The sequence below is a fragment of the Heterocephalus glaber genome, unplaced genomic scaffold (genome assembly GCF_053883595.1).
Source record: "Heterocephalus glaber isolate CG9 unplaced genomic scaffold, H.glaber_assembly_v1.0 deba00001813, whole genome shotgun sequence".
NCBI lineage: Eukaryota > Metazoa > Chordata > Mammalia > Rodentia > Bathyergidae > Heterocephalus > Heterocephalus glaber.
In genome coordinates, this window is record NW_028258484.1 from 448,905 (window position 1) to 461,109 (window position 12,205).

Sequence of the window (12,205 nt, forward strand, 5' to 3'; positions counted from 1 at the left end):
TAGATGATGCAAAGAAGAATAACATAAGATTGACTGGAGTCAATAAAAAAATCAGGAGATAGCACAAATGATATAAAAAACTTGTTCTTAGAAGTAATGGCAGTAAATTTCAGAAACAAGGAAAAACATTTGACATAAAAATAAGTGAGGCATATAGGACTCCAGTTAGCCATAATAAAAAAAAAAATCTTCCCCAAGGCAAATAACAGTCAAGATTTCAGAAATTCAACACAAGGACAGGATATTAAAAGCTGTTAGAGAAAAGAAGCAAATCACCTATAAAGGAAAGCCCATTAGAATCACACCAGACTTCTCAACACAACTCTCAACTCAAGGAAAGCTTGGAGTGAAATATTTCAATCCCTAAAGGAAAACAATGACCAACCCAGATTGATGTACCCTGCAACACTATCCTTCAAAATTGATGGAGAAATAAGATACTTTCATGACAAAGAACACCTGAAAAAATTTACGACCACCAAACCAGCACTCCAAAGTGTTCTGAAGAATATTCTAGAAAGAGACAATAAGGATTACAACTCCATGAACCCCAACAGAATGAATCCAAAAGGCAAGGCAAGAAATTAAACAGAAAAGGAAAGAAGGAAGCCAACAGTAGGAAAATACCATGACAGAGATAAGACAATGCATATCAGTTATAACCATCTATGTTAATGGTCTCAACCAATCAAAAGAAATACACAGGCAGAACGGATCAAGAAGCAAGATCCAACAATATGCTGCATATAAGAAACACATTTAACTGAAAAACAAATTCACAGACTGAAAGTCAAGGGTTGGAAAACAATATTCCATGAGTCAGGAAACTGGAAAAAAGCAGGGGTGGCTATTCTAATTGCAGACAAGACTAATTAAGCCAAGACTGACTAAGAGAGACAAAGAAGGTCACTACATCCTGGTAAAGGGAACAATCCAAGAAGAAGAGATATCAGTCCTAAATATATATGCACCAAATAGCACACCCAATTATACAAAACAAATATTAACACAATAAGAAAATCATATAAGCACTAATATAGTTGTAATGGGGGACTTCAATACCCCACTGTCACATACAGACAGACCAATTAGACAAAAAAAATCTACATTGAAATACTAGAACTGAACCAAACTTTTGAACAAATGGACTTAGTAGATATCTACAGAGTGTCCCACTCCACACATTCAGAATGTACATTCTTCTCAGCCGACCATAGGACTTTCTCCATAATAGACCATATACTAGCTCATAGAACATGCTTAAGTAAATGCAAAGGAATTGAAATTATCCCATACATATTATCAGGCCATTGTGCAATGAAAATGGAAATCAATGGCAAAAGAAACCACAAGAACTTCATAAACACATGGAAATTAAATAACAGCCTCTTGAACAACCAATGGGTCACAGATGAAATTAAAGAAGAAATTAGACAATTTCTACTATTAAATAATAATGACAGTACCACACACCAGAACTTATGGGATGCAATGAAAGTAGTTCTACGAGGGAAATTTAAAGCAGTGAAATCACAGATCAGGAAAACAGAGAGGGCTCAAATAAACAACCTAATGTTGAACCTCAAGCTTCTAGAAAAAGAGCAAGTCAAGCAAAAGCTCATACAAGGGAGGAAATTATAAAATTCAGAACAGAAATTAGTGCAATGGAGACTAAGAAAACAATACAAAAATTTAATGAATTGAAGAGTTGGTTCTTTGAAAGATTAAATAAAACTGACAAACCCTTAGCCAACCTTATCAAAAGAAGACTCAAATTCATGAAATTAGGAATGAAAAGGGAGAAATCACAACAGACCCTGCATAGATCCAGAAGATCATCAATACTTACTTTGAGAATCTGTATTCTATTAAGATGGAAAATACAGAAGAAATGGACAGATTCCTAGATGCATATGAATTGTCAAAACTGAATCTAGAAGATACAGAAATTCTAAATAAACCAGTATCAGCCAATGAAAATGAATATGTAATTTTAAAACTACCAACAAAGAAAAGCCCAGGCACTGTCAGATTCACTGCTGAGTTCTACAAGAAATTTAGAAAAGACCTAATGCCACTACTCCTCAAACTCTTTACTGAAATTGAAAGAAAACATCATTTCTGGAAGTAAGTATTACCCCGATTCCAAAACCAGAGAAGGATACAACCAAAAAGGAGAATTACAGGCCAATCTCCCTAATGAACATAGATGCAAAAACCCTCAATAAGATACTGGCAAACAGAATGCAGCAAATCATCAAGAAGGTCATATGTCATGACTAAGAAGTATTCATCCCAGGGATGCAGGGATGGTCCAATATACGCAAATCAATAAACGTAATATACTATATTAACAGAGCCACGGACAAAAACTACATAATCCACTTAACAGATGCAGAAACTACATAATCCACTTAACAGATGCAGAAACTACGTAACAGATGCAAAACTACATAATCCACTTAACAAATGCAGAAAACGCGTTTGACAACAACCATTCCTGATAAAAACCCTACAGAAAATTGGTATAGATGGTCTTTATGTCAATCTAATAAAACTCATCTATGACAAACCAACAGCCAACATCATATTAAAATGGACAAAAACTGAAAGCTTTCACTCTAAAATCAAGAACGAGACAAGGATGTCCACTGTCATCACTCTTATTCAATATAGTTCTGGAAACATTAGCCAGAGCAATTAGACAACAGAAAGAAATAAAAGGAATAAGGATAGGAAAGGAAGAAATTAAATTATCATTATTTGCAGATGACATGATACTCTACATAGAAGACCCCAGAAACTCCACAAAAAGACTTTCAGATTTAATAACCAAATTCAGTGGCATAGCTGAATACAAAGTCAACACTCAAAAGTCAGTAGTTTTCCTGTACACAACAGACTCATGGAAAGAGAAATAAGAGAAACAATCTCTTTCACAATAGCATCCAAAAAAATGAAATACCTAGGAATCAATCTAACAAAGGAAGTAAAAGACTTTTACATTTATAACTACGGTACTCTGAAAAAGAACATTGAAGAGGATAATAGGAAATGGAAAGATATCCCTTCTTCTTGGATAGGAGGAACCAATATAATGAAAATAGCCATACTTCCCAACTTGTTATACAGATTCTATGAAATCCCAATCAAAATCCCAACAGCATGTCTCACAGAATTAGAAAAAAACAATCCTACAATTCAACTGGAACCAGAAGAGGCCGAGAATAAATAGCAAAAGGAATTCTGGGCAACAATGCCAAGGCAGGGGATATCACAATCCCTGACCTGAAATTGTACTACAAAGCTACAGTGATAAAAACAGTATGGTACTGGCCAAAGAACAGACCTGAGGATCAATGGAATAGACCAGAGGATGCAGAAACAACTCCAAACACTCAGCCACCTTATCTTTGACAAAAGAGCCGAACACCTTTACTGGAACAAAGATAGCCTCTTTAATAAATGGTGCTGGAAAAACTGGGTTTCCACATGCCAAAGATTGAAACTAGACCCGTATCTTTCACCATGCACTAACCTAAAATCAAAATGGATCAAAGATCTAAATATTAAAACAGAAACACTAAATCTGCTGGAAGAGAGAAGAGGTAGAATGCTTGAGGACATAGGAGTAGGCAAAGACTTCATGAACAAAACCCAGAAATACTGGGAAATATTACAAAGAATCGATGACTGGGACTTCATCCTATTAAAAAGTTTTTGCACAGCAAAAGAAACCACCAACAGAGTGAACAGACAACCCACAGAGTGGGAAAGAATTTTTACCAGCTATTCAGATAAAGGACTATTATCTAGAATATATAAAGAACTCAATGGGCCAGGGATTTAGCTCAGTGGTTCCGGTGCCTGCCTCACAAGCACCAAGGTCCCGAGTTCGATCCCCAGTACCAAAAAAAAAAAAACCTCAAGGGCCAGGGATTTAGCTCAGTGGTGCCACCACCTCCCTCGCAAGCACAAGGTCCTGAGTTCATTCCCCCAATAAAGAATTCAAAATAATCAGACCCCCCAAATTTAAAGACCCAATGCAAAAATTGGCATCTGAAATAAAGACACTTCTCAGATGAAGAATTAGAAACGGCAAATAAATACATGAAAAATATTCAACACCACTGATCATTCATGAGATGCAAATTAAAACAAGGCTGAGATTCCATCTCACTCCAGAAAGAATGACGGCTATCAAGATATCAACCAATAACAAATGCTGGAGGAGGTGAAGGGAAAAAGGAACCTTTCTCCACTGCTCATGGGAGTGTAGACTGGTGTAACCACTGTGGAAATCAGTGTGGAGATTTCTTGAAAAACTAAAACTAGAGGTTCCATTGGACCCAGCTATACCTCTTCTTGGTATCTTCCCAAAAGAATTAAAAGCATCATACCGCAGCAATACATGCACACCCATGTTTATAGCAGCACAGTCTGTAATAGCTAAATCTTGGAAATAGCCCAAATGCTCATCAACTGATGAGTTGGATAAAGAAGATGTGGTTTTTTTATACAATGGAGTACTACTCTGCCATAAAGGATGAGCTTCAGGCATTTATAGCTAAATGGATGGACCTTGAGACCATACTCTTAAGTGAAATAAATTGGACACACATATTTAAATACTACATTGTTTCTCTGGTGTGAGAAACAGAAAGTGGAAATAAGGACTGAGATGTATAATGGATGTTGGGAAATGGGAAGTGTTCAAATGGTAAGGGGAACGAGGGAGGAGGAGCGAGAAAGGAAGGAAGGAACAAGAAAAAAGTGAAAATAGAAGGGAAAAAATGGAAACAAAGCTTCTGTACATAGAGAGGGGAGGAGGTTTGAGGGGGGAAATGGGATAAAATAAAATAAAATTTATTAAATTAAAAAAAAACGATTTAAGGGCCGGGGATTTACCTCAGTGGTTTTGCTGCCTGCTGTGTAAGCGCAAGGACCCAAGTTCGATCCCCAGTACCAGAAAAAACCCAAAAACAATTTAAAGGGCTGGGAATTAGCTCAGTGGTTCCGGCGCCTGCCTTGCAAGTGCAAGGTCCCAAGTTTGATTCCCAGTACCAAAAAACAAATTTTTTTCAAGATTAAATGGGTGTTTTCTAGACAGATGAGACAAATACAAAGATTAGCTGAAATCCCAGCACTAAGACTGCTGCAAGTTTGAGGCCAGCCTGGGCTATATAATGAGTTCAAACCAAGCTAGCCTGAACTACATAGCAAGACCCTATCTTAAAAAATAAATAAATAATTTTTAAAAATAAAAATTAAAGTCTAAAAAAGCAAAGACTGGGCATTTAAGGGACCACATTGCCTGGGCACCAGGTAGAGACAGGTCACAGGACTCTTCTTGGCCACTCCCTTCACCTTGGGATCTCTGCCTCCCTGATCTCAGCCACTGTGTACTGTGTGCACTTAAAAGTAGGATTTTGTTCTTCTATCTGGACACATAGTTTTTTAAAATCCCAAACTGACTAGCTTATATCTTTAAGAATTAAAACAGGCCTGGGTATGTAGCTCAGTGGTAGGGTACTTCCCTAGCATGTAGAAGGCCCCTGGGTTCCATCCCTAGTAATACACACACACAAACACACAAACACACACACACACACACACACACACACACACAGAGAATTTCAACATTTCTGGAAGAGCTCTTTCCACTGTGAACTTCATGACACACAGCTGCACCAATCAAATGGATTGCAGTATTTTCTCCATGAGTCAGCAGTGTGCAGAGCCCAGCCCACCCAGGTGTGGAGAGGCAGGGCTTTCCTGAAGAAAGACCACCCTGCCATGCAATCCCACCCTGAAGTTTCTCTAGAGCCTCCTCCAACACCTGCAGTTAGTTCCCATGGCCCTGTCTACTTCCCCTTTAGAACCTGCTGCTGAAATGACAAAAACAGTATGGCTAAGGATTTTAAAGACTCAGAATCCTATGCAATGCACACTGTCAACTCAACGTGCTTGGGCTCAGAAGGAACCCCTACTCCACACCTGCAGAGACAAAGCTGATCACAGCTCAGAGTTTTGGACATGGAATGAAACCCAGCCTCCTCAAATCACCCAGGTCACCGTAAACAAGCTGCTTAGCCTGGGTGAGCTAAGGTTTCCATTTTGCAAGGAGAACTGCAAACCTAGGTGTGTCCAGGTGCTAGGTCTGTGGAAGCTGCTGGGCTAAATTTAGATTATGCAAAATGATCAAAGCTTCCTCCTCCACAGACACAGATAAACAGTCCTGCGGCCAGCATGACTTTCTTCAAAAGTGGCATAAGGACAGACAATGTTCCCTCCTCTTTCTGTGGGAAGACAGCCAGCATGGGGCCAGGGCCCAGCTGCCCCAGGGAACACTGCTGGCTCCTCCTCTGTGAATGGACAGTAGAGCTGCTGCAAGGCTCCTCTGTACTCTGTCTCCATGGCCTCAGCAGCATCCAGGTCATGCCATACAGCCAATAAATAAACACTTGTTGAAAGCTCAAGTGAATGAGAGGAAAGGAGGATAGAACCAGGTCGGAAAGATCAAGCAGCTTCCGGCCTCCTCTTCTGTGGGGCCCATTCACATGCATTCTATCAACCATGTATCTAACTCTCAGGGATGAATATTCATGTGCACAGGGAGGCAGTCACAAGGGTCTGCCAAGAAGCTTGGCCCACAAAAGGGTCACCAAGAAGCTAGCAGCACCACCTGCTGCCACCAGAGTGGAAGACAGGCTCTGTCCCAGCCCAGGTGGTGGTGGGTGAGCAGAAGGGGGGCTGAGATGGCAAAGGCTTCTGAATCACCAGGCTGTGAGGCCTCCTCAGACCAGGTGGCTGCTTTGTGTCTGGAACTGAGGAGGAAGTGCCCTGCTGACCTGGCAGGCTCCAATTTCCCTTTCTCAGCTCTTAGCATTTCCTCCCAAGGCCACTTGGCCCAGGGGCCCTTGGCACTGCTTGGAAAGAACTAGTAATGAAGGACCCTCAAAAAATGGTGGCTCTCAAAACAGTGCTTCTTTCATCCAGAGGATGCAGCTCCCAATGCTATGGGCAGAAACTCTAATCTGGGTTATGACCATTTCTCAGGATGATAGATGGCCACGAAAATATATACAATTGGATTGTGTCAGAGGCCTAACAGTAAACCGAACACCACTCACTTGCTCTGAATCCAGGTCTACAGTACACGGAAGCAAAATGTCTGGGACTCAGCTTGTGACAGTGAACTGGGGAGCTGGCATGAGGCTGTCCTCCTGCAGCTGGTCACATAACTGCTGAGAATTCCTATGTGAATCCTGTGGTTCCAGTGTCTTCCTACTTAAAACAGACTACAGCCATACCACCCTGAAAATGTCTAATCTCATAACCTACTGAACACAGTGCTGGGACTGCAAAACCATCTCTCCATAATATGTAATGGGCTGAGGAACACAATGTCCCATTAGTACTACATTTTTCAGTTTCTAATGATGCCTGTATATGTGTGTGTATGTAGATAGAAAGATAGATAGAAAAATAGACAGATAGATAGATAGATAGATAGATGAAATTATGTATAACAATGTGGCCTCCCTGGATGTGGTGGTACACACCTGTTTATCCCAGCACTTGGGAGGGTGAGGCAGGAGTATTGTCTAGGCCTGCCTGGGCTACCTAGTGGGTTCAAGGCCAATCTGAACTACATAGCAAGACACTGTCTCAAAAAAAAAAATCACCTCAACTATGCCAAAAAACAGGAGGCAAATAAGCTCACGTCTTAACATTTTAACAATGTGAGCTTATTTCCCTTTTGCCCCTCCCCTCTTTGTTGGAGACAGGATCTCACTATGTAGCTCAGGCTTGCCTTGAACTCACAATGATTTTTAGTCTCTGAAGTATGTGTGCTAGGATTACAGGCATGTGCTACCTACCATGCCTGGCTCCAAGCTCTCTCGATGTTGGAATCTGAGGTATTTTCCAGGACTTGCTGGAACCACATAAAGACTGTAGCAATCCATGATGGTGTGACAAGTCCAAGATGTGGTGCCTTAGGTATCAGAACCCATCTCTAACTTGTGTGAACCCACAGGAGAATAGCTTCTCTGGGCTTTGTGGCCTGTTTGCTTCTCCACTCACTGGTAAAAACACCAAGTGCATCCAAACAAAGAAGGCTGTAAGTGGGAACAGCAAACAGGCAGACAAAAGCCACATGTGGCCACTCTCAGATAAACTGTGATTTGTCCAAACCATGTTCTTAATTTTTTGAAATCACTGCCAATATTTAAACATTAATAGATTTCAAAAATCCAGGTTTCTCCACTGAGTTCTTTCTTGCATTGATGGTCCACCCTAACCTGTAGGGTATACTTTCTTCGTATTAATTGGTCCAAAGTTGCTCTCCAGAGCCTGTTTCTTTTCTTACCTTAAATAAAACTTTGCTACAGTTAAAAAAAAAAATCCAGGTCTGATCTTCTCTTTTAAAAATTGGGAGTAATAAGAGCCAGAGAGGAGAAATAACCTAAATTTACATCAGTTGTTCACTGGTTAAACAAAAAGTGGCATAACCATACAATGGAGAGAATAAAGAGAAATGAAGACCTGAAGCATGCTCTAACACAGATGAACCTTGAAAGCATGCTAAGAATCCAGTCATAAAACGGTCACCCTGAGTGACCTCCTCCTCTCCTCTCATTCTTTACTTTGCTTCCCTGGCATCTGCTTCATACCATACAGTTCCCTGTACCTGTACCAACTCCACCCCTCACGCCCTCGTGCCTTCTGACAAACTGTCTTCTGTAGGGAACATCTTGCTTCTCATTGCCTGCCCACCTGCTCCTCCCTGAACACTCAATAGAAGCACCCTTCCTGTAGAATGCTCACCTCAAACCCTCTGGTCTCCCAGCTGCCCTAGGATCCCCTCACATAACCTCCACCAATGCCTGGACCACACAGCACTACTACACTGCACTGCTATCATGCACATACATGATCAGGGCCTAAGGAGAACCATTTACCTATTCATCTCAGGGTCCTCACATGGCAGGACACAACCTGGCACTCGGTACACTTTAGCAAACATTCAGGGAACTGAGCTAAATACAAAATATGATTCTAGTTTGGGGAAACAAGACTCCAAGAGGTATAGGTAAGATGCCCCTAATATGCAATTCACACTTCTCAAGCAAAAAGCCCACAGGTCTGCTATGGCCTAGTTTAGAACACTATGAGGGGTCTCCAGGGCACCAGGCCAGAAGCTCTCACAAAGCCTGTGAGGCCAAGGCCCTGCCTAGCAATTAAGAAACTCATGTGCCCAGGATCACATGCACAAACCAATTCTGTCATGGTCATGTTTCCATCTCCCTTCTCTCACACTGGCACGGAGCAAAACTTAGAAATACTTCTTTATCCTATTAAATTGATTTACTATTGCTTTAATAACAAGTAAGAAGAATTACAGCAAATGTAACCCCTTTTCATTAGCAGCAGTGGTAAGCACATGATAATTTCCAGATAATTATAGCAACCTGATTTAGATATTTCATGCTGGGTATTACGGCTGCTTAAAAGTGGGGGTGCTGGATACAATTCTGAGGCTGAGAGAACAGAAACATGTTCCATAATAGGGACAAGTCATTTCTGATGCATGAGGGAGGCAGGAAGGAAGTCAGCTTTCCTTCTATCAAAAGCAGAAAACCATTCAAAGCAGAAAGAAAGGGAGCTCTGTGCCTCAGTCCCCAAGGAGGAGGTTGGGGGCCTGCTGGGCATCATTTTCAGGGACTAGATGAGGCTGCACCCCACCACAAAGGACTGGACCAGGTGAGACAGAGTGTGAAGCCTTGCTCTGTCCCTTTCAACCATCCAGCAGGCAAACACAAGAGGTCAAGGATGGGATCTTTACCAAATGATGGCCAGGGATCTGAAGAACTTGCAGGAACTGCTGGCCCACCCCAGGGGTTGTTCTGGTTAGCAGATGCTGATGGGCCCCAGGGTTCCGCTTTCTGGGCAGCAGGGCCAGAGCTGGGGAGAGCATCCATTAAGTCCAAAAGAGTAGTCTGCTGTGGGTGGGAGCCATGCTTTTAAGACAAAGAGAAGGGAACAGTTTTACTTTGTTACAGTTATAGTAAATACCCATTCACTAGCCATGAACATTGCCCATACCTCTTACTATATAGTATAGGCCCTTCGGAAGGAGCTTAAGAGGGATTTGGAAATTTAGCTACCCCACTTCCTGCCCTGTCCCCACCAGCTCCACCAATTTTACTACTTCCTAGGAGAGCTTGGGCTTCAGCTATTTGCCATTTGCCAAATGCACCACAGGCTTTCAGAGTTCAGAACACCATAGTGCTCCCCGAACATTTTCAGGATAACACTGGACTTAATAACCTCCTCTCACTTTCTCCACCCACTTACCCACCCAGCTGACAGGTGCCACCCAGGGCTCCTCTCTCTTCTGAGGGCTGCCCCATCCTTAGCACTCCAATGACTACAAAGTCTGTTACCAGGAGCCTGTGCCATCAGAATGAGAGAGGCCACTGGAGCCCCTTGCAGTGGTGGTGGCGGGGTGTGAGAGTGTGTGTGTGTGTTCCTGTCTCTAGGCTGAGTGATGATGAGCTTGTCTGGGGCAAAACCATGCTTATATCTATGTCAAAGTGGGAAGCCTAGCAGAATACGACAGTGACAATGATGAAGACCAACACTACTGGGGGCTCACCTGACCCAGGAAAATGTCCCAAAGCACTGCCTTTTAACTTAATTAATATATACCAATTACCACAGGAGGCAGGCACCATTGCCATCCTCATGTTATGAATGAGGGCACTGAGGCACAGGGACACTGTCTTCTCTTGGTTGGGATGTACTTTCAACTGCACCTTCACCTTGCTCACAGACATGCAGGTTATTTATTGAGGATGGAGAACCTACTATGTCCCCACCACATAGAATGCTGAGGGGGTGGGTGGGGACATGACATTATAGCAACAACCACTGGAACAGTCTCAAATATTTACCTTCCAGTAAGCTCTTACCTCTTTCTTTTTTGGAACTTTAACTGTGTCTCTCCGGCTTTCTTCCAGGGCCATCTGTAATCTGAGGTCATCACCCCGCCTGAGGCGTTCTTCCTGTATAGGGACAATGGGAGACTGAAGCTGGCAGTAATGTTAATAACATTACGGTAGGAAACAAAGCCACACTGGCCAGCAACAGGAAATGCATGTTGTAGTACGCGTTATTCCAAACAAGGATTTTAAATCAACCTATAAAACACAATTACTTACCAATCCCACTGTGTGCTTGAAAGGCTCCTCCCTTACCACACCACATATAACTTCAACCCCTTGGGGTCATACCCAGGCACCATCAAATTGGGGAAAGAGAAAATACCTTTAGAATAGATGTGCTGGCATACACCTATAGATAGACGTACTGACACACACACACCCAGCTATTCTGGGGTCTGAGGCAGGTGGAGCAAAAGCTTGAGGCCAGTATGGGCAAACTTAGCAAGATCCTGTCTCAAAAAGCAATATTTTTTTAATTTAAAAAGGGGTGGAGCAGGGGATGTATCTCAGCAGCACAGCACCTGCCTGGCCAAGCGTGAGGTCCTAAGTTTGATTCTTGGTACCAAAGAAGAAGAAGGAAAAAGAAGACCAAAAGGGTGGATGGGATGCAGCTTAGTGGTGGAGTTTTTGCTTAGCATGTGTGAGGGCCTGAGTTCAATCTCCATTACTATAAAAGAAACTTTTAAAAATAGCTTTATAATTCTACTTATAGAAGCAGTATGTCTTCTTTTAAAACACAAATCTGACAACTCAAGAAGGAATTAGAAAGATGAAAATCACACATCATTCCACCTCCCACTGTGGCTGCTTCTAGAAAATGGCTATATAGTTCCGTGATTTTTAACAAAAATGACTCATCATATTTATTTAAGGCACAGTCACTATGTGCAAAAGACAGCCTTGCCCTAGCTTTTACATAATGATTATGACATATTCCTTATGTTTTACTTAAAATTAGCTTAAAAAGGCTCAAAGTGAGCCCTCTCGAGCATCCTCAAATCTAACCATCCCAAACACTTTTCTCTGAACACAGTCTTCTAAATGACAGATGTCCCTGATCTACCTCTATCTCCATCCAATCTTGTGACAACTGTTAACCACAGGAATGAAACTATTTCGGTCACTTTAATTTCTCCTTTTCCTCCTCCCCCATTTTAAAGTAATTCATGGTTATTAAAGAAACACAGGAACTG

At 41.8% G+C, this 12,205-nt stretch overlaps 1 protein-coding gene across 4 annotated transcripts in view; it reads right to left on the reverse strand.

Annotated features, from left to right (window-relative positions):
* The window catches only part of Epn2 (epsin 2), a 111,521-nt gene that overhangs the window by 18,175 nt on the left and 81,141 nt on the right, over positions 1-12,205 (reverse strand). For all 4 annotated transcript variants that reach the window (XM_004868771.4, XM_004868775.4, XM_004868774.4 and 1 more), the window contains 2 exons: positions 10,980-11,072; positions 9,851-10,025 (listed from right to left, as the gene is read on the reverse strand). In XM_004868771.4, coding sequence (XP_004868828.2) covers positions 9,851-10,025; positions 10,980-11,072 — 268 coding nt within the window. The remainder of the gene's footprint in view (positions 1-9,850; positions 10,026-10,979; positions 11,073-12,205) is intronic.